Genomic DNA, 27,103 nt, shown 5'->3' on the forward strand with positions numbered 1-27,103 from the left:
AGTGGGTGACTAGGACCTGTCATCTAACATCCCACTGCCCTCTTCACATGTAGAATTACGAACACGGTAGGAACCATGGTGTGAGCAGTGGAACAGTGCACGTGATGAGAGGAGTGAGGAGAAATCTGAAATCTGAGGCCCCGATGCTGCCACATCCCTTCCTCACATCCCTAAGAGATCAGCATCTAACCCTCTCCCCCCCCCCCCCGGTCTCTCAGAAATGAACTCGCTGCATTTCTCTACCGCCTGGAGGGGAGGCTTACTTAGTGGGGTCAAGGGACCAGCTCTGGCTGCTTGGGCCCCCCTCCATCTTCCAGGGAACATTTTGCTTAGTCACACCATAGAGATGACTCAGCACAGCCAACAACAGCCTTGGGAAGAATTCCTGGACGGCCTCCTGGCACAGGGGTCCTGACAGCATCTCACTCAAGGCACATGTCACCTGGGGAGTGAGGAGCAGAATTGCCCAGGCCTGGACCATGATCACTCACCCTGAAAGCCTGGGCTAGAATCCAACCCTGTCCTTCCCTGTCACTGCCCAGTGGGTGTGGCTCACTCTGACCCAGGTTTCTAAGAAACATCCAAAAACTAAATACCCCACACGTGACACCTAGGAACTGAGGGGCCACCCACACCCAATCTGCTTCCTTTCAGCACACTTGACATTAAACATGGAAAGGAAAGTGGCTCCAACTGATCAGCAGAGAATGGTTTCTGGCAATCTGAGCACACAACCTCCAGGCCGCCCAGCCTTCTCCTCCTCTGTGCCCCATGTCACACCCTCAGGCTTCCGTCAGATGCTGCCAACCCAGAATGGTGAGACAGCACAAGCAGGTGCGCCCTATCAGTGTCCTTTTCCTGCAGTGGGGCTGGCCCTGCCCTTTTTCCACCACACACTCTTACACCCACAAGTGCTGAAAGGAGGGCAAAGTGCACTGTGAGGTGCGCACTCAGTATGCAGGCTGAACACTCTCCTCTTTGTCCCTCCCAGGGCCTACTTCACCCCTGAGGTCAAGCTCTTTCATTCACAAATCGGCTCCTCAATAGGACATGCCAGCCCCCTCATGTGCTGACCACCACAGGCTGGGTGTCCATCTCCCCTGTGTCTTCTCTGTAGTGGCTTATTTCCAGGAAGTCAGTGAGCAGCTGCAGGACATTGAGAGCTGTGTCTCGCTGGGGGCCAAATGCCTTCCACAGGGCCAGAGTGGTGCTGCAAGACCCAGGGACAGCAGTGTCATGCACTCTGGTCTCAGGCCCATGAAGAGCCAGTTCGCAGGTACTAAGGAGTGAGAGCAGAAAGGAACCAGCCAGAGGACATGGAAATGTGACTTGCTGAGACCAGAGAGAAGGGAGGGAGGGACCATGTTCTTGCAAAGCAATTTTCATCTGGGCTGGGGGCCAGGCACAGGGGCCTTCCTGGGCTGTAAAAGGTGCCCTGGGCCAGGGCAGAGGTACCTGTCCCAGGGCAGGGGCTTGCTGAGCAGCATGGGGACGACAGAGCAGGTGTTGCTTCCTGCCAGGGAGCACATGGCCTGCAGGGTCTCCTCCTTCGTGCCGGGCTTCAGACTCCTGCTGAGCCACTGGAGGATTCCCTCCGCTATTTCCTCCACCTGCGGGACAGACAGAAGTCCTCAGGGTTCCTTCCCTGTGACCTTCCTACCTTCGTCCTCTACCAAGTTCCAAACTCAAGGGGCCAATTTGCAATCCTACCAGTGGCTCCCTTTTCAAGGCAGAGTTCTGGGGGCCAGAGGCCAGACCAGCACGGCCCACAGAAGGCACTCTAGAAGCTGGTGACAAGGCTCACTGTAGAAAAGTACCTTCCCATGGCCCCAAACTTTGGGGAAGAGCTGCCAGGTTACTCCAGAGGAAAAGCAAAAGCCCTGCAGACACATCAGGGGTTCTCCTTCCACCTTCAAGCAAATTTCCTTTTCTTTATTTTTTCATGCATTGACTTGCTCTGTCACCCCTTCTAGAGCACAGTGGCATTATCATAGCTCAATGCAATTGTAAACTTCTGGGCTCAAGTAATCTTCCTGTCTCAGGATCATGAGTAGCTGGGACTTCAGGGACCCACCAAAATGCTCGGCTAATTTTTTCTCTTTTTAGTAGAGATGGGGTCTCAGTGTTGCTCAGGCTTGTCTTGAACTTCTGAGCTTAAGGGATCCTCTCCCTTCAGCCTCGCCAAGTGCTGAGATTACCGACGTGAGCCATTGTGTCAGGCATGAGATTAACTTTTAAACCATTTTCAACCCTCGCAACTACAGGATGAACTGGTTTGGGGGTGGAGGCTCCCAGGCTCTGTCCTGGCCCTCACAGCACTAATACATAGGGTCTGGGAAGCCTATTCAAATGTAGCTTCAAAGATGGCCTCAGAGCATCCTTCCAGTGTTGTGACCCTGGCCAGACAAGTCACATAAATGAGTGAGGACAACAGGTGTCGGTAGACTCAGGGAGAGGAGGAGGGGTAGAGAGAGCCCATGCACCAGCCTATAAAAGGGACAGTGCCCACTCAGAAGGGTGGCCTAGGTAAGCCCATTTTAAAGTTGTTTTCAAACAAAAGGTAATGACCACTTCATAAGCTTGTTGATTTGCCGTCCACAGTCTAAGCTCCTGACACCCCCAGGGTACCAGGGGAATGTCCCCAACAATAGGCACTTTTGAGCTCAGGACTACACATGTTATAGCTCAGTGGGACCACAGAGAAAAATTGATTCCAAGCCTACATTTTATAGATCAATAAATTGAGGCCAACAGAGAAGGGACTTCCTGAGGCCCTCTTTCTGGTTAGTACTAAGTGGAGCCAGGAGAGAGCCCAGGGCTCCTGATTTATGGGGCAGAGCTTCTGCCACAGTGCCACACTTACCTTTATCAAATTTCTGCCCCACTCTTTGATGACAGCACTCATCAGCTGGGCAGCAGCCAGAGAAAACTTGGCCTTGCTGTTGTTCAGGCCCTCCATGGCCTCCAGCACCAAGTCGCAGAGCTGGGATTGGGTCAAGCACCCTCCAAATGCCTACAAGAGGGGCCATCAGTCTTGACGCACCTGGGACCCTGCCTCACATGGCCCAGACCACCCTTCCTGGGAAGGGAATGAGGGAGAGCCCTTCTCTGGAGCAAGATGCACTTCTGTCCGAGGCCTGTGCTGGCTGTTGAGCTCCCAGAAGACACTGTCACTAGAGCCAGAGTCTTTGGGGGTGGGAGTCAGAAACACTGACCTCAGGGGTAATGTGGGACTCAGAGGTGAGAGGCTGCAGAGACAGAGCAGTGGGAGAGAGGGGCTGGGGTCCTTAGTGCCATCCTTCTGTGGCAGGAGTTGGCATCCATGTCACTCTGGAAGCACCAATGCTTCCAGTGGACTGAATCACTAGGAAGGATCAGGATTGGGATATGCACAGGAGAGCATGTGGGAGCCCCAGGACTGGGCCTTTCTTCACTCAGGGACAGTCCCGCAAAGAAAACCTTCATGCCAGTCATGGAGAGGGAAGGCAGGTGGGATATGAGAGTCCCAAGTGAGGTGGTAAGAACATTATGTGAATGAGAGGCCCCAGCTCTCCCCCTATGACTCTGGCCCCACGCCCTCACCCTGCCAATTTGAAAGGTGTTTTTATAGAAGGTGTTGGCACTGTAGGCTTCTCTCTTGGCCTCTTCTTCCAAGTGCTTTTCTGATTTCCTTGACATCTCTGAAACAAAGACCCCAAGCCCACCCCTCACATGGTCAGAAGGCTTCTTAGGTCACCCTCTCCCACCTTTCATGGGACTTTGGCCTAGCCCAAAGCACCTACTGAGCTAAGCCATCTTGGAGAGAGGTGGGGGTGGCCAGGGGTGGAGCACAGTCAGCATAAGGAAGCTGAGGGCTCTTGTCTAGGGCCGTCCCGTTGCCTCGCTCAGAGCAGAGACAGAACTAGGTAGAGTCTGAGGCTCAGTCAGATGGGGAGGAGCTGATTCAAAAGAACTCTTTCCTGAGCAGGTATTCTGTCCCAGGGGGGTTATTGCAGGTATTTAGGGGCAGGTCCCTCCATGGAAATGAAGTGCTCAGGTAACTTCTAGGCCCTCACTCTTCTGGATCAGAGAATGTGGGGAGGCTGGAGGGGAGGGAGGAGAGAAGGTCGAGCATACTCTTCTGCAGCAGGAGGACACAGTAGAGGCTGTAGACGGCTTCGGCAGACAAGATGCAGACGCTGTCCACGGGGTCCTGGCAGTGTATGGCCAGCATCCTCACCAGGTGCCCTAGTCGGGTGAACTGAATTTCCCCCTGGGGAGGAAAGCCGGAAGTCCCATATTATCCCAGCCACACTTCTGGGTGGGCTGTCACAAAGAAAAAATGTGGAGTAGGTGCCCCGTGTGCCAGAGTGAGACTAGGAGCGGTGAATAGGGAAGGAATGAGGTGAGGTGTGGCTTCAAAGCAAAGATGCCAGCATATCTGGGGAAGGTCCTGACTGTGTCCCCTCTCTACCTCTTGACACCCCACTCATGCTTCAAGCCCAGCTCAAATGCCTGGGTTGTTTCCCTATGCACCTCTTCCCATTCTGAAGTAAAAAAAGAACTGGGTAATAACAAAGTGTCAACTGTATTCACAAGTTTGCTCTACGCAGTTTGCCCAGATTCCCCCACTTGCGACCATTTGTTTCTGTGTTTTTGTGTATTCTTCCCAGCACACTGGGGTTGGGCATTCATCATGGCATTGGCGGAACTCTTCTGGTCATCTACATATCCATTAGTGCCCTTAGCAGGGTGCCAGGCCAAGGTGGGTGTCCAGTGCCTGCTTGTTGAAGTGAATGGAGACTGAAGCATGTGGGATGAAACTGAATTTAGGGATGTACAAAGAGACCAAGTAGAAGGTAGGGGAGGCAGAGGGAAAGGAGGAGAGAACATGATGGAATCCACAGGAGGACACATAGCATGGGACAGGGGGGCAGAAGGTGAGACTGAGGGGCCAAGGCCAGGTGACAGATATGATAATGTTGCTGGTGCCAGGGCTCAGGCTCTGGGGCAGATAACCACTCACTTCGAAGTTATTCATTTTTACAGTAAAGCTGAGAACGTAAGAAGCACATGACACGGCCCGTTCCCGCTCATGGTCCTTCTGAGAATTTAGCCACATCTCGAGGAGCTGGTGGGAGAGAGAGAGAAAAGGAGCAGCTCAATCAGATGCACCTCAGAGGGCGGGAAGGTAACCTTGAGTGTGGCTTCTGCAAAGTGTCAGGGTCACACTTCTGAGAGCAGGATTTCTTTGACCTGGAGGGTCTGTCACCAGAAGCCTTTGTTTTCTCAGCCCCCGATTTTCCCCTTCTGTAGGAGATAGAAATCTCTACACTATACTTATGGATGATTCCTACTAAAACACAAGGCATAAGTCTCCCCAAATACCACTGTTTCAAATACACATCACTCCATGTCAACCTGTAGCAACTAATCTGACAAGGATGCAGGTATACAAAAGGAAATTAATAATTGAAAAGGAAATTATTATAGTGCAGCAGATGAAAGGGTCCACAAACAACCCCAGAGAATACTGATGCTGCACTCATGAAAACAAATGAAGGAGAACTCCCTTCCTGAAGTCAGGAGGAGCTCTGGTAGCAGCTTTGATCTTATGGGCCAGACTCTGATGAAATACCCAAGACAAAACTGGGGTTCTAAAGGCCATTTTCCACAGAAAGGAACAATAGGCTCTTGAAAAAGCAGTTGGGTCCCAGCCAGGGGAGGAAAGGTACACAAAATTTTCCACTAGGAAACAAGAAAGCTCTTGGAGATTCCTTGAGTCATGCTGAAATGGCTCAGGGGTCAACTTGAAGAAGTTCCCACCGACCAAACATGACACAGTGGAACTATTAATGACAAGAATAGTTCCCTTAATTCAAACCCGTCAATGTTTTTAATTCATTCTAAATTTAAATGATATGACAGAACCACCTGGGAAGCAATCTTGCTAAAAATTAATTCTAAATCTGATCAACCTCCAGATCTAATAACCTAGGAAATACTGGACAGAGGAATTTGTGAAATGACCCAGAAAGAATACACTCAGTGCAACCCACAATGAGCAGAACTTACAAAAGAAATGACTTGGTTTCTTCAACAAATATATATCAAGGAAAGTGACAGAGGACAATGCTTAGCTGAAAAGTCTTCAGCAACCCCACGGATGGGAATGTACGTACCGGCAGTAGAACCGCATTCTAAGGGAACGTATTTTTTTTAAAAAACATATTTCTGAGACAATCAGGCCAAAGTAAACACTGAATATTTATGACACGAAGAAATTAAGTCAAAGTTACATTTTATATGTAATAATGGCAGCACAGGCATGTACATGTATTTTAATAGAATCCTTATGTTTGATAAACATACTAAAATGTTTATGGATTAGATGATATGGAATAGCTTCAAAATAGATCAGGGGTAAAGAAGTTGGGGGACGTGAGGGGTATAAATAAAATAAAATGGATGGGTCACAGCTGATGATTGAAGCTAGAACGTGGTACAGAAGGTTTATGACTCTATTCTCTCCTCTTTGGTAGATGCTTGAGATTTTCTAGATCAAAAAATTAAAAAAAATAAGGCTGGAATGTTAGAAACAATACATTTAGGGACTCTAAAATAACTGATTGAAGAAAGAAACATGATACCAGAAGGAAATTTAGACATCAGGTTTGAAGGAGATCCACAGAAAGTGTCCATATCTGGTAACTATAATAGACTCCTCTTCTATTCATCTGTGTACCATATGTTGGCTGGCTCAAAGGAAACATTATGAAGTTGTCAGATGGGATTGTAATGTAGGTAAATGTAACACATGAAACAACTCCAATATAGACAGGGTAAGAATCAAGGGCTTTACAGGCTGATCAAGTCTCTGCATTCCACTTGAGAGGGTAAAATATGGATTCTAGGTAGGCTTGGAAAAACGTAAGTGTGTGTGGAGTAATCTCCAGAGTAACACTGACAAGTATATGAGAGGTCACAATCAGAAGCACAATAGGCAAATTAAATTGTAACACTAAGATGAGAAAATAACCCAAAGGAGACAAGAAAGAGGAAACAGACAAAGGAAAATCAGAGGAAACAAACAGAACACAAGTAATGAAAAGGTAGACTTAAAAGCTTATTGATAATTTCTTTAAACATTAATGATCTAAACACACCAATTGTCAACATGGATCTTTTATAATGTGCCTTCGAATGGATTTAAAAATACAGCTGGCTATAGCTTAAAAGTAAAAAACGGATAAAGATATACCAGGCACACACTAATAAAAGGAGAGGGAACTAGAACAACAGAAAAGTAGAAGTCATCCCAAAGACAATTATCAGAGATAAAGAGGATATTTCATGATTATAAAAGGTCAGTTTACCACGAAGATGTAACAATCCTAATGAGTACACACTTAACAGCAGAGCTTCAGAATGAGTGAGGCAAGAACTCACAGAACCAAAGGAAAACAGGTGAATGCAAAGTTACAGCTGGAGACTGCAAACTCCTCCCTCAGTAAGCAATAGAAGTAGCAGAAATTCAGCAAGCCCACAGCACAGAACTGAACACCACCCCCCATTGGCACTTCAGAATATTCCACAAAACGAAGGCAAAAGGCACATTCTTTTAAAGTGCACATGGAACAATCACCAAAATAGGCCGTATCTTGCTACATAAAACAAAACCGTAACAAATCTAATTAAAAGCATGCAAAGAAAGCACATGGACAGCAAATGTGCCATGAGAATAGAATCAATACCATTAGCCATTAGAGAAACACAAATTAAAACCACAGTGAGCTATCACTCAACCTGTCAGAAAGGGTAAAGTAAAAAATAACACCAAATGCTGCCAAGAATGCAAAGAACTTGGACACCTCACGCGTGGCTGCTGATGATAACGCAGGGCAGCCACTCTGAAAAAGGGTTTGCCAATTTCTCATGAAACTAAATATATACCTTCCATAGGACTCAGCATTTGTACTCTTCAGCATTTGACCTAGAAAATTAAAACTTATCTGCACAAAAAGCTCTCTCATGAAAGCCTTCATAATCACCGCAATTGGGGAGCCACTCAAATGTCTTTGAATGGGTGCATGATGAGATCAACTCCCGTGTATCCCTGCAGTGCAAACTGCTCAGGAATATAAGGAACCAAGCTTGCAACATGTAACAAATTGGGGCATTTTAAGAGCATGACCCATGAAAAAGAGCCTGTCTCTGAAAGGTTACGTGCTGTATGTTTCCAGGTCTATTATATCCCCCCAAAATGGCAAAAATAGAGAACTGGAGAAGGGGTGAATGGTTGCAACCAGGGCACAGGAAAGAGGAAGGGACTTTGCTGTGACTACGAAGGGCAGTACAAGGGTTCTGCAAGGTGATCAAACTGATCCACATCAGCGATGGTGGTGTCACTGGTGACACCATGCTCTACTGGGGTCAAATGGCATATAACCCACTCCCACACAGAGGAGTGCACATCAGAACTGTGACAACTGGGTCAGAGCTGTAGTCTGACAGCTGGGCCCAGAGCCACTTCCCTGGCCGTGACAGTGTACTGTTGTTGTATATGTAAGATGTCAGCATGCGGGGAAGCTGGTGGAGCTTACAAGCAACAGTATCTACTAACCCTCAAATTGTTAACTCCCTGTGGATATGAAATCGTTTCAAAATGAGAAGTTAAGTTAGCAGCAAAATGATTGGAAACAGCCCATGTCTATCCACAGGGGAGTGACCGGTAAAATGTGTACGTCCACATAGCAGATGCAACCACAGAATCGTAAGGAAAGTGTCTGGGAACTCGTGAGGGTGACAGAAAAAAGCAAGGGCCGGAGAGCAGGCACGGCCTACTGTGTGGGAGGGACAGAGAAACAAGAAGAAACCAGAACACACATTTGAAACCAGAACACACATTTGCCCTTTTACAGTGGAACCAGGAAGGGCAACTCGAACGCGGTATGAATGGTGATCTCTGGGCAGTGAGTGGGAAGGAGCTTGCGAGGATGGATGGGAACAAGACTGCTCTGAGAAGACTTTATAGTTTTAACTTCTTTTTAATTATGTAAATTCTGATATAATCAATATCATCAATTAAATGAAAAGAACAGAAGTCCTTAATCTTAACAAATAAATCTAAATTATATCAATTTAATTCCATCACCAAAGAGAAAAAAAGTATCTCAACTAACTTTTTGAGTATTATATTTGGACTATAACTGCTCAGGAATCTCTCCCCCTGATGACCACAACAAGTGTAAAGAAAACTGAAACTTCATATGGTAACTGGGGAGCAGGATACTCAAGAGAAGGCCAAAGTATCACACTGATATAAGCTTAAGTCACTGAATCCATAATAAAAGGCAACTCAGTTTAGTCATGGGCAAATGATTCAAAGCTGGGCCTTACCCTTCCAGTCAGGCACTTTATAAACTCTGTCACCCAGTCATCAGCCAACTGTCCATGAGCCAGGTACTGTCGTCACTCCAGAGAAGAGTGAAGTGCAGGGATTGTAAATGAGTCCCCTGGCTACAGCACTGAGGATGGAAGCAGGCCGGGCAGCAGGGGAAGTGCATAGCCCGTACTGCTAACCTGTGACTAGTCTGAGGAGCAGAGGGCAGCTGAGCAGAAGGAGGTGGCCTTAACACCGGCTGAAGGAAGAGCAAGCATTTCTCCTCCAAGGGAGAAGACCACAGAGGTTCAGATCCCAGCCCTGATCACCTTCCCTCAAAGCTCTGCACACAACTCTCATCCTCAGTTCTGCCTCTTTGACTGTCCTTGATGTTTTTGTTCCCAAATATAGTGAGGTGACAAAATTCACATCTACCTCAAACCTCAGGATGTGGTCCTGCCTGGAAATAGGGTCTTTGTGGATGACACAAAGTTAACGTGAATTCATATTGGATTAGGTGGGCCTTGCCTAATCCAATGATTACTGTCCTGATAAAGAAAAGAACACACACACAGAGATACACACACACACACACACACACACACACACACACACACACACACACACTGGAATATGCCCTGTGAAAATGGATGCAGAGATTAGAGTGACATGTCCACAAGTAAAGGGACATGAAGGATTGGCAGGAACCACCAGAAGCCAGGGGAGAGGCATGGAAGGGAAGAAAGGATTCCCTGCAGATCCTCCAGGGGGAGCTAACCCTGCCAACACCTTGCTTTTGGACATTTCCCTTTATGTCTGGGAGAATTACATTCCTGTTGCTGTAGCCAGCCAGGTATGGTGCATTGTGACGGGAGTCCCAGGAATCCAGTACACCAACTTCCAAGTGTCCCTCCCACTGACCTCCAAGCAGGACTGGATCTGAGTGGGCCTCTCAGTGACGAGTGCTACCATGAGCCTCTGGAGAGATTGCAGGCTTCTCCTGAGCAGTTCCTAAAGAGCAGAGAGGGACTCAGAGGATGCCTGAAGCAGCAGCCAGCCTTCCCCTGCCCTGGGGTCCACACCCCTGCTCCACACTCCAGCGCCTCCAGCCTCCTCACTCCTTCCTGCTCCTGTTTTCCTTGCATTTCCAGGAACTACTTGCCCTCCACTGGTCTGAATGAATCCTCTGTTGCTTTCCGCAGGGCACAGGACAGTGCCCTTCCCCTCTCACCCTCATGAGAACCATGTGGGCCCTGCCCAGCAATAGTAGGTCTTTGCTTTTAGGACAAAACCTTAGAAAGAAAACAGGTGATCTGCCTGCAAGGGCTTCTGCAAGACAGCAGTGGCCTCAAACTGCCGAGGAGGGAAGGCAGCTCCCGTGGAGTAAAGCACTGCCATGGAACCCACCCTCAGACTGAAGCCATTCCTTTGGGAAGTGGGTATCCCAGCCCAGAGGGTATGGGCCCTGTTCAAATGCCGGCAATACCAGCCAGTACCTCACTGAGGAATGTGTGAGGGGGCAAAGCCAGGGGAAACCTCCTCAGCTCTCCCTAGATGGAGTAGTCTTTCCTTCATTACATAAAGAAATGTGACCTGGCAAAGAAGCGTTGCCAGTCCATGGAAAGAAGGCCCAAGACAAACAGACCTACTGACTCCAGGAAGTGAAATATTTCAGTAAATTGTAAAAAACATTGTTTAAAAAAATGCTGATTTTGTTTTTTTGTTGTTGTTGTTGAGACAGAGTCTCACTTTGTCACCCTCAGTAGGGTGCCCTGGAAAGATAGCTCACAGCAAAGTCAAACTCTTAGGCTCAAGTGATCCTCTTGCCTCAGATCCCCAAGTAGCTGGGACTCAGGCACCCTCCACAACACATGGCTATTTTAACAGATGGGGTCTCCCTCTTGCTAAGGCTGGTCTCCAACTCGTAAGCTCAAAGGATCCACTGGCCTCTGCTTCCCAGAGTGCTAGGATTAGAGACAAGAGCTACCACGCCTGGCCCTGTTTCAAAAAATGCTTATGAATATTCTTAGTGAAGCTCTAGACGCTATGGTATCTACAAAATAAGGAAATCCAGCCAAGCGAAAGGAACAGACAAGGTGGAATGGTTCCTAGGAATGAAGCCTAAGAATGCAAAAGTAAACCCTAAATCCCTCCATCCCTCCACCTCCCACAAGGAAATCTCTTGGCCCTATAGGAAATGGACTCAGGCCTCCTACTACTGGGATTCCCTGAAGTCACGTAACCATGGGCCTAGATTAAAGTCATGTTTGAACCTTCAGACTGGTTGCAATTTGACATTTGTAAAGGGAAGGACTGAGTTTCCACTTAGGGGACAGAATATTCAACCTCAATATTCAATAGTCAACCTCATGGCCTACTCTGGCTGCCTGACTCAGCAAACCCCTCCCTCCTACAAGGACAAAAATTTTTTTGTTTTGAAGATGGTAGAAGAGCCTCATAAAACTGCCAAGCCTTTACTTCACACCCTCTCAAAAATAAATGATCAAAAACAAGGCAATGACCATCAGACAGCTCCTCACCTCAGTGGGATCCGAGGCCGCCTCCTGCAGGCCATCCGAGGGGGGAAGGCAGAGCACACTGTCGCAGCATGTGAGAAGGAGCTCTGCTATACTATCCGACTCCAAGGCTGGTTCAAGCTTGCTAAGGTCCAGAGTGAAGCACAGTGTGAGCAGAGAGCGGTGGCCAGACAGGACAGTTGGGGAAAGGAAGACCGATGGTACAGAGAGAGAGAGATGGTGGAGACAGAGCAGTAGGTAGAGCAAGAACCAGGGAGACACCAGAGAAAAGGGGACCTGAAAGGGGAAAAGGGAGGAAACAACATCCCAAGGCAAAAGGACCAGGGGTTGGAAAAAAGGAACCGAGGGAGTGAGAGCAGGCACAGTGATTACAGGCAAGGGCGCCAGGGCTTGGGGTGATGTAGTGCTCTCTGGTTGTCCAGATGTCTGGAGGGAATTCAGAGGACAGAGATGGACATGTGGGGTGTAGTCAGGGACAGCTCTGGAAGCAGAAGGAAGCCTGGGGCAGAGGTGGCGGCAAGGCCCTGAGGACATGAGGGAGGCAGGCTCCCTGGGTGCTCATGACATCCCACCCACAAACCCTTAAGAAAGGGCAGACAGTGTCCGCTAGCTGTCCACTCCTGCCTGAGAACTCTCCTACACATACAGTGCATCTTACAAGGGTACATGTGAAATTTACTAAATGTAGAATATAAATGTCTTAACACAATAACTTAGAAAAAGGCCGTGAAGGCTATGTTAACCAGTTTGATGAAAATATTTCAAATTGTATAAAAAAACAGCACATTGACTTTACCTCTTTCATGTTTATATGGATGGAGCTGGAACATATTCTTCTTAGTAAAGTGTCTCAAGAATGGAAGAAAAAGTACCCAATGTACTCACCCTTACTATGAAACTAATTTAGGACCTTCACATGAAAGCTATAACCCAGTTACAACCTAAGAATAGGGGGAAGGGGGAAAGGGAGGGGAGGGAGGGGGGAGGTAGGTGAAGGGAGGGGGGTTGATGGGATTACACCTGCGGTGCATCTTACAAGGGTATATGTGAATCTTAGTAAATGTGGAATGTAAAGGTCTTAGCAAAATAACTAAGAAAATGCCAGGAAGGCTATGTTAACTAGTGTGATGAAAATGTGTCAAACGGTCTATGAACCAAGTGTACGGTGCCCCATGATCATACTAATGTACACAGCTATGATTTAATAAAAAAACCCCAGCACATTGTACCCCATGATTGCATTAATGTACATAGCTATGATTTAATAAAATAATAATGGGAAAAAAAAAGGTGAAGCAGAAGATGAGAGGTGGAGAGGGAACAGGGAAGAGGTCAGAACTCAAGCCAGAGCAGGGAAGGCAGAGAGCAGTGGCAGGTTGCTACCTGAGGTCAGAGATGACGTTCATTGCCTTCTGCCTAATGGAGCTAGAGATGCAGTCCAGTGGCTCCTCCCGGATTAGCGCCTGTGACACCCCGCCCCAGAGACCAGGAGGACCATGAACATGCTCATCTCACCTTCCTCTCCCTCCTCCCACCCCAGGCCCTGCTCACTAGAAGGTGAGACCTGAAACCTCCAGGGACTTCCAATGAGCAGGTTCACCGGAGCAGCACCCCCACTCCCAGCCTCGCCCCACAGTACTCACCCCCACCTGGAGCATGGAAAAGAAGGATGGCAGTAGGAACAAAAGGCTGGAAACTCTGGGCTTCTCTCTTCCAGGCCTGGCCTAGGAACCCTACTGAGGCTTTCCCTGGGGACCGTCCTCCCTCCGCCCTGCTCTCTGCCCCGCCTCCCGAGTGGTGCTTACCGCCATAGAGGTCACAAGGTCCTGTTTGTGGGGAAACTTGCATGGCAAGGGAATGGGATGGGTGCTCAGGATGCTTGTCATCTGGGTCAGCGCATCCAGGTACTCAAGTTTCAGAGCCTCGTCCTGAACCAACGAGTGTGCTCAGAGTCCTCCCAGGGCCAAAATGACCCTGGGGCCAGGGACGTCCACCCATATACAATCTGGGAAAATGAGGAGCTGAGCAGCCCAAGGACTTCCCTAGCCCACAGCCCTAAATCTTCCCTCTGAGCATAGCTATAAATGGAGACAGCCTATGGCAGCCCTGTAGGGGAACAGGCCACCGATCTCTTTGGTACCCTCAGGAACTCCCCCTTCATGGCGCTCTGGCATTAAGGTGGATCTGGCCTCCTTGTCTCTCAAGGTAGCACCTCTCCACTGAGCACATTCTGCCCTGAGCAGGCCAGCTGGGTGGCAGGTGGACTGGGAATGGGAAGGGCAGCTCCCCTGCCCTCAGGCACACTGGACACGCAGCAGAGGCAGGAAAGGTGTTAGGGTTTGCCTCTGTCTCCCCTGGTGCTTGTCCCCGGGGATGAGTTAGGGAATTTAGGCATAGCTCCTTCCTTCCTAGGAGCCCAAAGGGCGGGCATGAGTAACCAGGAGGAAGGAGACACTTTGAACAGACCTCAAATGAGTGCACCCCCGGGGCCAGTTAGAGGTTCAGAGCTGCAAGACTGAGGCTCTGAGGACTGAGGTGGGAGAGGAGGTGACTGGCAGCCCTGCCCCCTGAGGTCCCTTCTCGGTCGCACATCTTCCCATTGAGGGCAGAGGGGCACAGGCGGGGCTGGAGTGTGGGCGGAGGGAGCAGGAAGTACCTTCTTCACAATGCACTCCTGGTAATGCTGCACGGCCAAGGCCAGGATGGTGTCCACATGGCAGGAGAGGGTGTCCTTGGCCACAGACATCATCATGCCGTAGCTTAGGTAGATGGTGTGGCAGACCAGCCCCCACTCCCTTTGCTGATACTCCTGTAGGGGGAAAGGGGACTTGCCTTCTCCTCCCTCATCCTCCTCCCCTGAGGGGGACCTGGAGGCTCAGAAAGGAGAAGACTGCCCAGAGGGCCTGGGAGGGAAGATGGGTTGTGGATGGGAAGGATTTGTGGGGTGGGGGTGTGTGCTGAAGCACAGGCATGAGGGAGTAGGGAAAGCGGGGGAGGGGCACTCATTCCGAGGGAGGGGGCATTCTGGGTAGCCAAACGCCTCAGAGAAGTGCAGGGGCTGTGGTGAGGGGAGCCCTCAGGCCCTGTGCGGAATGCTGGCTGCACTCCCAGGATGCTGTCACCTTGGCCAGTTTGAGGATGGACGACGTGTCCCTGTCAGTGAGTTTAGTGCCGTACACTTCCAGTTCATCCAGAACCACCGTCAGGTGTTCCAGGGACACAACAGCTAGTGCCTTGGCGATGCCCTATAACAAGGAAAGCCCGTCAGGACACAGCTAAGGGTGAGCTGAGCCCCTGCTGTGCTTCCAGAGGCAGGGATCCAGACAAGAAGGGGAGGAAAGGGACACAGAGGGGATTTTGGCCCCTGAGGTCTCAACTCTTTCAAATCCAGATGGAGAAGCAAACATCTGTGTAAGGAGAAATTTACAAAGCAAATGATTCTGAAAGGTGTTAGGAGTTTCTACGATTAAAAAAAAAAATCAGAGTCACAGATGTGCACGATCTTGGGAGTCTGGACCCCACATTGCAGAGGAGAGAATTCGTATGTACACCAGGAATTCAGAGAAGGGGTCCGAAGTGGAAATGGGAGAGAAGAACAAAAAAAATTTTTTTCCAACTGAATTTGTCTCTTTTTATTCTCTTGGTAATTTCTGCCACAGTTACTACTTCCGTTGTAGGTGATGAAATGTGTTAAGGCTCCACTTCAAGTGTTGGCACTGCTATGAGCATGGTCTCTCCCTTTACTGTAACTCAGAATTAAAACTTTGGATTCCTTTATATTCCAGTCTCGGTAGAGATTTCCACTGTAGAATTTATCTGATGACAGTCTTTTATGCTTTCTAGTAGTGGCCTACAACCAGTCTCTAGCTTCTCCATGAACACTACAGGATAGATTTAGTTTAAACATGTATTAACCTAAAAGGCATTCTCTTGAACGAGTTTAAATGCATTTTATTTTTAAACAACCTACATGACATGTTTTTCCTTAAAAACAATGCCTCCACTCCAAATAAATCAAGGTCAAAATAAATGAAGAGCTCGGGATGACATCAGTGCCATTTGTCTTAAGCCCTGGTGTTGTGTGGGTGACAAGCAGCAGCCAGTTATGACAGGTGATAGATCCAAAGAAATTGCCAAAGTTGTTAACATTTTTCCATTTCTAAACCATCCTTAAAGAAAGTCGCATATGGGGTCACACCATGCTCACGGGAGTCCAGGAGAGCAACCACGCCATCTGGATTCATGTTTTCACCAAGAAAGTACTGGTAGTTTTTGAAATTAGCCAGGAAGTGCTTGATTAGTTCTACAGCCCCTGTCATAAAAGGTTTTACTCTTTCTGGTCTCTGTTCTTCAAGTTTGCCTTTGATTGACTTCATGTAATCTTTGATGTGCTGCTTGTAGGCTTCTATTGTGAAGCTGGTTTCCTAAAGTGATGGTTCATGACAATATCAACACCAGTGGTAACTGTGCTTTCAGTACCTTCGCACTCAGGTCCTTCAGTGGAAGTATTTCAACCAATGAGCGAGTCTTCAATGTTACCCTCTGTCCTACAGACCATCTTCCCGTCCACCTCCAGGCATAGGCCATTCGTGATCTCTCAGATCTTGTAAATGTCGGAGAACATCTCATGGTGGCTAATGAGGTCCCCGTAGATAATCATGATGGTGGCTGAAGAAAGAAAGCTGCAGTGCTAGCTTTGCAGGAGCCTGGAGCTTGGAGTGAGCAAGGTGGAGCTGTAGCAGCAGTGGGGAGAGGAGAGTGGGCAGAAATGGCCCAGAAGAGCAAATCTGAGGCACATTTTCTGCAGCACTGTGTGGACGAAAGGACAGAGCTCAGGAGAGGCAAAGGGAAGGCTCCCAGACAGAGTTACTGCTTCTGATCCCGGAGGACAGAGATCAGCAAGGACTCGGACCACTCGGGCAGGTGGAACAAGGGGCCTGTTTGGGGTGGGGAGTGGGGGAGAGTTCTAGGTGTGTCCTGAGGACACCTCAGTAAAAATGTCCTCAGTGCTGGCAGATTGAAGTTGGGGTTCCAAGTGTGAATGTGGGAACATACAGGTGACTTAGCAGGAACCAGAAGAACAAAGGACAGTGGGGACGCGCAAATCCCTGATTGGATCAGTCTATAACTCAAACCCGATGCATGGCAGGCTCTGGTGACTTGTTAGTCTGCACTGTCTGTGTCTAGAGCGCCCCATACCAGGGAAGCTGAGCGTGGTACTACAGGAAAGCCCACGGCAGAGACGCAGGCTCTAGGTATTTGCAACCAGACTGTGTTCTTCCTGCTGACAGGCTGCATGAAGCCTCTGCACCACGAGGAGGCAGCATGGGGACAATGGGGATGGCAGTAGTGGCCCAGGACACATGTCCTCACGGAGAGGGAGAGGTGCTCATGGGACCAAGAGACTTTTGGCCTTTCAGTAGGTCTGGGGAAGGTTTTGCCTAGTTAGAAGTGAGTACCAGCACAGTGTTGGAAAGGGCCCTTTTCTGCCCTGACTTCTCCTGCCCTTCCTTAGCCGCGGGTTTCCACTTATTCCAGTTGTCACCATCACAATAGCTCCCCCATCAGTGCTGGGTCTGTGCCAGCCTCACAAAGGCTATCTCATTGATCCTTGCACTAAAAGGCTTTGGGGAGATATCATCATCTCCATGTTGTAGCCAGTGAAAACATCATGGTTCACAAGTCTGGACATCCATGCTGATCTCAGCTCCAGGTGACAAGGACATCTCCACCCAGTGTCACCCAACCCCTACAGTCTAAAACAGCATCATCTTCCTGCCCACCATTCTCTCTGTGTTCTTTGTCTCAGAGAAGGATAACAATTGTCCTTCCACTTGAGAACACAGCAACCCAGGACCCATCCCCAACTCCCTCGTTCCTCATATCTTTATTCCTGTGTGCACCCTGACCTTAAATGATGGCACAGGAGCCACTTTGACTTCCCTGGCTCAGAAGCCTGCACTCCAGTCCACGCAGAACTAGGGTGTTCTCCGGATCCATTCCAAAAGTCATGGCTCTTCAGTGTTGGCCCGGAATGTCACTGACAAGTGAGAATACCTGTTTCCCTCCTTCTTCTACACTAGCTGGATCCTGCCCAAGAAGCTGTTTGTCTCAGTAACACTACCCCAGTCCTGCAGCCTTCAGTCAGACACTTTTGTGTAGTGACGGATTTTCTTCTTGTCCATGACTTGTCTCCCCAGTGACACTGTCTGCTATCTGGGCTCAGGACAAAGCTGATGATAGCCATTATGGAGAGAGAGGGTTCTCTGGGGAACCCTGGAGAAGGGAAGAAAGAGGGCCTTGCTCTCAACTCCACCCCCAGCCAACACTGAGCAAGGGCTGTGCTGGGTATTGTTCTAAGTCCCCTTACACTTGTCACCCTCTGAACTGCCTTCGGACACCCACATCATCTGCGGTATTCCCACCAAGAATACACAAGTGAATCTAATCATGAGGAACCAAGAGACACACCAGAAGAAATGTTCTACAAAGTAAATGGTGGGTACTTGAAAATGGAAAGATCATAAAAGATGAAGACTGAGGAACTGCTCCAGGCTGACAGTGATTGAAGAGAAAGGACAACTGAATGCACTGTTGGATTGCAAAGTACATCCTGGACCAGGGAAAGCAGTTTTTCATTTGTGCTAGAAAATATTGCTTGGAAACTTGGGAATTTTCAAATCAGCTCTATACATTCCAGAATGGTGCCATAGCAATGTTAATGTCTCAATTTCAGTCACTTTCCAGAGGTTATAAGAGAGAATACCTTTACTTTTTGTAAATACCTGCTGCCATATTTAGAGGTAAATGAGTTCCATGGCTGCAACCTCCAGGATCAAGTCATAAAAGAAACAATAACAGGAACACAAGTGGAGAGAGAGAAGGACGATGCACTCATGGGACAAGTTATGATTTGGCGAACGGCTACAGAAATTCTTTGTACTGTTTTTTGGTTTTGTTTTTTGTAACTTTTACCTCTGAGAGTGAAATAAAAAGCTTTGCAGAAAATACTCTATGACGAAGGCCCAGAGGAGGAAACAGGGGCACACATGGGTTCAGGAACACCCCCAAGGCACGGCAAGTAAGTGGCAGACCTGAGATTCCAACCCAGGGCTTCTGGCTTGCCAGATTCCAGCTCTTGGCCACTTGGCCATCCTGATTCTAAAACTCATGGCGTCCACCTCTGCCAGGGTCCTCCGCCTTACCTCCCTCTCTTCCGGCTCCTCTTGGGAGGTGTTTAGCATGGCAGGCAGCATCTTCTGTACCAGTTTCAGATTCCTTGAGGTCCGCAGGGTGAAGCCAAATAATCTGTACAGGAAAGCCTAGGACGGTGGGAGGGCAAGGTCAGCCATAGTGTGCGGTGAGTCCGGGGAAGCTGAGGGGGGCCCTTCCCAGCATCCCCTTCTAAACCAGGCACCCTGGTCTCTAAGAGGACTGGTTCAGGCACAATCTGACGGGGCAGGGGCTCACTCCAAAGGGAGGGAAACACTGCATTCCTGCCTCCTCAGCCTCTTTGGGAGAGGCCTCCTAGCCTTAGGAAGCTTCCCTGACCTATACGCTGCCCACTTCCTGCCATAAATAGAAATAGATCCTCACATCTGCATAATGTGAAAATCAGAACTGTCTGGTACCACAGGTACATCTCTCTCCTCTTCCTCTCTCCATCCCCTCAGTGACATGGCCTCTGTCCTTGCTGAGATGCTGGGGCCCTGCCTATCTCCTACTACCCGGGGATTTCCTGGTCCAGGCTCGCACCTTGGGGCCCAGCATTTCCTGAATTCTCCGTGTGATTCCCTCTCCCTGAACTCTGCAAGATGCCGTGTCACTCACAGGTTAGATGCTGCCTCGTGAGCCTTCCCTGAGCTCCTAAGTTACTCTCGGGTGCACCACACTATTCTGTCCCTCAGATCTCATCACTGGCACTGAGATCTTGTTTCTGTGCCTGTCAGGTGGGTTCTTGGCTCTCCCCACCCCCACATCCAAGATGAAAAGAGCTCAGAGTAGCTTCTCCTGGGCACCTAGCACAAGACTGACATAGGAAGCACTAAAAACATCCCAGGGGTGGACAGATGTCTGGCTTGCTCTCCGTTCACCCCCCAAATCCCTGAGAATACATTTGCCCCACACTGGCAGACGCCCTTGGTGCTACGCCCAGGCCCAAGGCTCCCTTCCTTCTGGCTGGCTACTGTCTTCTCCAGCACGGCCCCAGCTTCATCGCAGCCTCCTTGTCTGGACGTGCCTGGGAGCTATATTTACCCCCTCTCCCCTCCTTTCCCCAGACCAACCATGGACACCAGGGACAGGCAGGTCGGGGTGAGGGTGGTATAAAAGCTCCCTCACTAGGCTCAGGTCAGGAGAGGCTGGGGTGCAATTGACCTGCAGCGCTCCCCTGGACTCAGATCACAGCCTGGCTGAGCTTCTCCCCTTCTCTGCGTCCTTCACACTCCAGCTTCTCCGAGGGTGCTCGCATCTCCACCTCAGTCTCTGATGCTACAATATCTGACCTAAAGCAATTACTTCTCTGCTTGGCTGGCAACTTACTGTTCGTCATCCCAGATGGATTCACTCCTGCCCAGGGGGATCCGTCTCCCCAGCATGCCCTGGGTGTCGGAGTTTCCCAGAACACTAGAGTTTCAGGGCTAAAGCCAGGAGCATCTTCTGCTCCACCAGGAGCATAAACCAAGGTGGATGAGCACCTCTGTGAAAGCTGCCCTCTCCAGCCCCACGGAGAGGCAAGGGACAGCTCCCTGTGACTTTAATTCATCTATTCCCTCAGGCACACAAGGGCCTCCCGAGGCCAGGGTCTGCTCTTTTTGTGATGCCCAGAGCCCAGCACAGGGCCTGCTGAGCTGTGGGTGTTCAGCGCAGATTTCCAACCACGGAGTTGTGGGTGAGGATCCCTGCTTGCTTTAGTTTGTATTCCAAATAGACCCCCACAAAGCCCTGCACACAGTAGGTGTTTATTCATACTTGTTTGTGATTGAGGAGCAAACAGCCAGTCCCAGAAAGGAGGGCTCTGATCTGGAGCCTCTTCCTAAGCCCAGATAAAGTGCTGCTCAGTGACTGATAAATAAGATTAGCAAAGGAGAAAGCCAGATTCAAGCGCCAGTCCTACCTCGCACCTGCTCAAGACACTAACTTCCCCTGGATTCTGTTTTCTCACCATTGACATAAGGATAGTAGCAGTGACAGGTGCATTTAGCTTCCTGAGTTTACAAAGTGCCCGCACAGGGATCCTGCTGTTCCATCCTCATTAGCTTCCTTGGGATGTATGGCCATTTTTCTCTCTTCCCAAGTGAGGGAACTGAGACATCAGGACACTTGCCATGCAGAGCACATGAAGCAGCTGGAGGGGCCCCAGGCCTTCCCTCCTCAGCCCATGAGCTGTGAGATAGAAGCTCCCAAGCTTCTGACTCCGCTCTGGACCCTGACACAAGGCACAGGCCTAAGACAAAGGAGGCCTTCGAATACTGTGGGAACAAACCTGCTCAGATCTGACTTGGGCCACAATCTTTTCATGGCAACCAAGTGCCAGCTTCCCTCTGTTACATGCTAGTTGGGGAACCAGTTAGAATAAAAGATGGGGAGTGCTTGAAGAAGCCTGAATACCACCCATCTGACACTCTCCATCTTACTTTGGTTCCTGGTGAGCCTCCCAGCTCGCTGTCCTCCCATCCCTCAATTCCTCATGGTATAGGGACACTAGTGTGCTCCTCCCTCATGGCCTGTCCTTATGATCACATCCCAAGCCCTTCTCCCCAGCACCCTCCACTACCCTCTACTCCAACATCCCTTCTCCCCAGCCACACGCTCAGACCCACCTTCTGCTCTTCCTCATCCCTGCCATCCTGTATCCTCTCCAGGATGGCCAGTGTGAATTCCTCCAGCCAGTGGACATCCTCGATGGCCAGCAATGACTGGCTGGAAAACTGAGAAAGATGAAGGGAGAAGGGATCACACACAACAGCAGAGGGCTTTCTGTCCACAGAAGTGGGACATGAGACTAGCGAGTGGCAGGGTTGTTATCTGTAAAGAGGAGCAAAGAGCTCCAGAAATGGGGCAGAGCTGAAATACACAGGGGACAGGGGCTGGTCAGGACAGAGAATGACAGCTCAGTGACAAGGAAGGTAATGTCACCTGATGTGGACCAACAACCCTTTCCCTTTTAAGCTCCTCCCTTATTCTCCCGTTTGCTTCTGGATGATGGGAGTAAATATTCCCATTTTACAAATGGGGAAGCTGAGATGTGGAAGGGCAAAACTGCTTGCCAAAGGACACCCCTAAGGGGGGGGAGGTTCTTCCCTTCCTGTCTGTGGAAGGAGGGATCTCGAGAGCATGGAGGGGGGCTGAGGTTGAGGGCAGAGCCTAAGCCTTCAACTAAGGCTTGAATCAGAGGGCTTTGCCCTCCCACAGTTTTCCTCTGTGCTGCAGGCACCAGGAACCCAGGGTGCCCGGAGTGAGGTTCCTAGGCTCAGGGAGGTCCCTTGATGGGGGCCTCTGCCACTGGGGGTCCCAGGGCCTCGCTTCCATCTGGACTGTAGAAAGGGTGCCATGTCGGGGGTGACTGGTCTTGGGGGCAGCTCACCTGGAGCAGCCTGGCCTCCCACGCGTCCTGATCAAGGCATCTCTCTGTGTGCTCTGTGACAGGAGACAAAGCTCGCTGACCACCAGATCCGAGATCCCAGCAAGGAAAGAGCCCACACTGGACACTCGGCTGGGCCGGAGAGTCCAGCGTCTCATCTCGATCTCACCACAGTTCTGCATCAGAACTATAGTCCCCGCTCAGAGGCTCCAGGCCTGAGTAGCCATCATAGACCAAACACACACAGCTGGCCGGTGTCCAAGTGAGGATTCCTAGCTGGGTCTGTCTGGTCCTGAGGCCCACGTTCCACCCTGATCCTCCACCCACAGGAAGGAGCGGCAGGTGGTCTGAGAATTCTGGAGCCCCAGAGCTCTGGCCTGCATGTGAGCCCAGGTGACTGCAGGGCTCAGGGCGGGCCCCATCCAGACAGCACCCAGAGGCACAGAGGGCAGGTCCCAGGGCTGCTCATCCCTGTAAGTTGCACCCTCTAACTTGTGACATCCACCCCGGGACTCCCACCCTAGGGACACTCCCACCCTTCTGGAGTTGGCCCCACTGCCCAGCTCTGTCCCTCCACCTGCCAGGATGCCCTCACCATACAGCATCTCCAGCATCTCGGGGATCTCCTTCTCCCACAGTGGGCCCACGCTTTCGTGCATGGCAGTATTCAGGGTGAGGAGGAGCCTCAGGGCGCTGACTCCAAACCCATTTCCCCTGTAGGGCTTCAGGGCGCACAGCTGGGAAACAGCAGCACACAGGAGTGGAGGGAGGAATTTGAGGGAAGGAATGAAGAACATTAGAACAAACCCACAGAGCGGTGCAGCTGACGCTCAGCCCTCCCGTTCTTTTTCACTGTGGAACATGTTCCCTCACAAGCCCTCAGGTGCCACCTCATCTGTGATGCCATACATGCTGTGGGATCCTGGGCAGCCCCCCCTTGTGCTGCTGAGACTCCACTTTCCCCCATGGGTTCCTCTGTGAGTGTGCTCTTCACACTTTACTCTGGGTGGTGAGATCATCCCCAGGGTCACCTCCCTCACTGACACTGAGGACACCTCATAGGCATTTACAAGGGTGGTCTATGCCTGATCTGTCCATGTGCTCATAATGTCTATGACAGGAACTGAAAAAGGACTTGCTGGGACAAGGAGGTCCAGAAAGGCATGGGGACTTGTTTACAGAGATGCTGACAGGGAGGCCACACAGGAGACGGCCAGGCTTCCAGTCTCCCATTTCTCCCTGATCCCAGTCCAACCCTGGTGCCCAGTGCCTTCCTCCAAGCCCTTTGAAAGTCCTTGCCCCAACACCTTCTTCTACACCCAGGGTAACGAGCAGGACTCAGCTGATGTGGAATGATCGGGAGTTGGACGGACAGATGGAGATGTCTATCCCGGCATCACTTACCGCAAGATGGATGAGGAGGCCCTGTGGGGAGATGAGCTCAAACGCTACAACAAAGAGAGGATAAAAGAACAGGAAAGTGTCAGGGCAAGCTCTGGGGCCACCTTCAGGCCCCCACCACAGCCCCAGCTCAGGACTTCCAAGGAGGAGAAAAGGCAAGATGGAGAAGGCGCTGCTGTGCCAGGGCCTGGGATTTATCCACTCCGGCTAAAACATAAACCACTGCCATTGCAGCTTATAGAATAAACAAACACCAAGTTGGAATGGACACCCTCACCTCATCCGTCAACCCCCGGGATGAGAGGTCAGGGTGGGTGTGTGAAGAGTGAGGCGGAACTGAGGCAGAGGAGGAACAAGAACAGGGAGGTCCGTGTGCCCGTGACGGTGTGTTTACCACCCCTGGGCTCTGGGCTTTGAAATGGGGAGCAAAGGGCAGAGGACCTTGTGTGTGGCTGCTGTCTTCATGACAAGGCTGCTTTCTAGCCCTGGTGAGGGCAGATGGGCTCAGGCTTTGACCCTAACCTTCCATCTTCCTCCCCAATCTGGGACCAGATGTGGTCTTTAGCCCCACTACACCACTGACCCGCAGGCCATACATCACAAGGTCTCAGACTGTGCTCACCCCCATACCTGGAGCCTGGAGCTTAAAAGGCCACCACCCCATGAATGCTCCCCCTGCACTCACTTCTTTGGTGGATGTCAGGGGCCTTGCCCTGGGCCTGGGCCCTCAGAGCCACCTCCGTGGCACTCTCACTCAGCACCACGAAGGCCGAGGTGTGGTCGGGCTTACACATCAGGCTGAGCAGCTCAGGCAAGGGCACCTGGAAGCGGACATGCCAGGGCTTCAGTGACAACCCCTCATCAGCCCTATCACCTGTCCTCCAACCCATGGCATAGATGCCTTTTGTAGCGGGGCCTGAGGACAAGGCTGCTATCCCCCAGGCCTTCCCATTGTCTTTGTTTGTGTCTCAGCCTCTCTCTCCTGTCACCCATATTGGTAAAATGTCACCACAGTCCTTGTTAAAATGGCATCAGAAAGGACTCAGTAAGATAGAGGGCCTTCCCAAAATTTGAATTGTGTTCACTGGAGAACATTCCAGAGGCAGAGGAAAGGTGAGAGATCTGGAGACAGAAGTTGCTGAGAGGGAATGGGGATGCTGCAGGGAGGAGGGGCCCTCTTGCCCACGTGCCCGCTGCTCAGCAGTCAGCTCCCAGGAGCCCCCAGGAACACTTGGAGGCTGCTGTGAGCACCTTCCCCTTTCACACAGAAGGAGAAAGTGCAGCCCTCAGAGCAACTCACTCAAGATGTCACAGCCAGACCCCTACAGAGGGACTGAGACTTGGGACATTGGGTCTTCAGACTTACACAAGGAGATGGAGATGGGGAGATAGAGGGAAGGGAGAGGAAGGCAGTCTGGGGGTTAGAGGAGTGGGCTGGGAGACAAGGGAGCAGGACATGGGCGGCCTCTTTGACCCCAGCTGTTTGTACCGTCTGCAGGATCTTTAAACACGTGCTTCGGCAGCACATGTCCTCTTCATTCTGGAGAAAGGATGAAAGAACAAAGATCTGAAAGCAAGGCCAGCTGACTCTCCTGGGTCAAGGCCAACCCCTCCCATCCTGCCAGCCCAGCCCTTGCCACTCTGTTCCTCACCCTGCCCTTTCTCTCTGCCCTCCCCCCAGGCTGGCTGCCTCCCTTGACCCTCAGGGCTGGCCCCCGCTCACTGATGGGTCTGCCATGATGATACTGAGGACATAGTCCATAACGACACCACCTTGAGTAAGGTCCAGGTACTGATGGTGGCCCAGCACCTCAAGGAATCCCAGGAGAGCCACACGCACCTGTGGGGCCACAGACTGTCATATGCCAGACAGCAAGGGACCTCAGGGAGGCCATCTGGCCTCTTGGCAAGTGAGGACATGGAGCAACTCAGCAGGTTAGAGAGGTCTTTGGGGGGAACATGGTCTCACGGTTCCAAGTCCACTATGACTCTTCAGTGAACCCTGTGGCCATGCCAGGGTTCCATCACAGAACCTGACCACTTCTGGAGTTCTGACTGACATCAGCTCCCAATACCTACCTGGAGAACTCCCAGCACTGAGCTTACCCACCCTATGTGTCCTCAGAGATACTTGGGCAGGGGAAAACCTGAGTCCAGGAAAGGCCCCGTGTTCTGGGCTTTGTTAATCAAGCCAGGAACAAATCCTGCAACTCCTGAGGGCCCACTCTCTACATAAGCCTTCTGTGGACTGGGGCCGTGTCTTTCGGGATGACACCACTCCCCTGCATTTAGTGCTCAGAGCCAATGTGCCCTGTTCTCTCCCTACACTGTCCTGCAGCATCCGAGCTGGGAGTCTCTGCTGCCTCCAACCCTGGCTGTAAAGCTTGTACAAAACACAGCTGCCCAGACCCCACTCCAGGACACGATGCTGAGGCATTTGCGCCCTCTACAAACTGAGTTCTCAGGGCACCGATCAGTACTATTTGCAGCTCCATGGCTCCTAGAGGACAGCGCAATGCTGCCCTGAGGAAAGGCTTCATAGGAGGCACATTGGAGACACTTATCTGCTTAGTGGCCTTGTCCTGGGCTTTGAAAAACCCAGATGTATCCCAAGAGCAAGGGCCTGAGGTTGGAATTGGCTTGGGTAGGGTGCCCTCCCTTCATCCTCTTTTACCAACCCCCTCTCAAGGGACCATGAAGTGGACCTCAAGGTCTCAGAATGCAATGACCCTCCCAGTGCAAACACACAGCCCCCGAGCTCACTGGTCTTTGGTCCTTCTCAATCACTGATAGGATGGAGTCCATCACCTCCGTCTTCAGCTCCTCTGTCAGGGGCACTAGAGAAAACACAGATGTGCAGCAGGAGGGCAGCTTCCTCTGTCCTCCTCTCTTGTTTCAGGAGACATAGGAGGATGGACAGGTGGGAGATCCAGGTGCAGCCCTGGTTTTCAAAGGCCAGGCTGCATCTTCAGAGGTGTCAGCCACCCTTCCTCCTTCCAACTGCATGGAGATTGACCAACTGAGATGGGGAAATGCCCTGAGACAGTCCTTTCACCAAGCTGGCCCTGGAGCCCCAGCATGCCAGTCTCCAGGACTACCCACACAAACGTCCTCTCAGGCAATCCGCCCTCCCACCTTCTGTGCATGTCAGCCTGTAGGACGTGGCCTTGCCCTTTCTCACCGTGAGCGCCCTTGGGGATGGCCTCCTGCCCTGTCTGTGGT

General features: G+C 50.7%; 1 protein-coding gene and 1 pseudogene across 1 annotated transcript; both read right to left on the minus strand.

Annotated features, from left to right (window-relative positions):
- Positions 1-1,062: 1,062 nt before the first annotated feature.
- LOC128588730 (maestro heat-like repeat-containing protein family member 1) lies at positions 1,063-24,771 on the minus strand. The gene is made up of 16 exons (XM_053595565.1): positions 24,567-24,771; positions 23,885-23,928; positions 23,076-23,217; positions 22,484-22,536; positions 21,720-21,827; positions 19,104-19,220; positions 15,021-15,143; positions 14,555-14,707; positions 13,704-13,826; positions 11,902-12,174; positions 10,283-10,372; positions 5,006-5,110; positions 4,117-4,252; positions 3,583-3,680; positions 1,456-1,610; positions 1,063-1,210 (listed from the first exon to the last, which is right to left on the minus strand). Exons 1-16 carry the CDS (start codon positions 24,769-24,771, stop codon positions 1,063-1,065), a joined length of 2,073 nt encoding a protein of 690 aa, XP_053451540.1.
- On the minus strand, positions 16,041-16,558 carry LOC128588327 (translationally-controlled tumor protein-like; annotated as a pseudogene).
- Positions 24,772-27,103: the final 2,332 nt, after the last annotated feature.

This window comes from Nycticebus coucang, chromosome 6, assembly GCF_027406575.1.
Source record: "Nycticebus coucang isolate mNycCou1 chromosome 6, mNycCou1.pri, whole genome shotgun sequence".
Taxonomy (NCBI): Eukaryota; Metazoa; Chordata; class Mammalia; order Primates; family Lorisidae; genus Nycticebus; species Nycticebus coucang.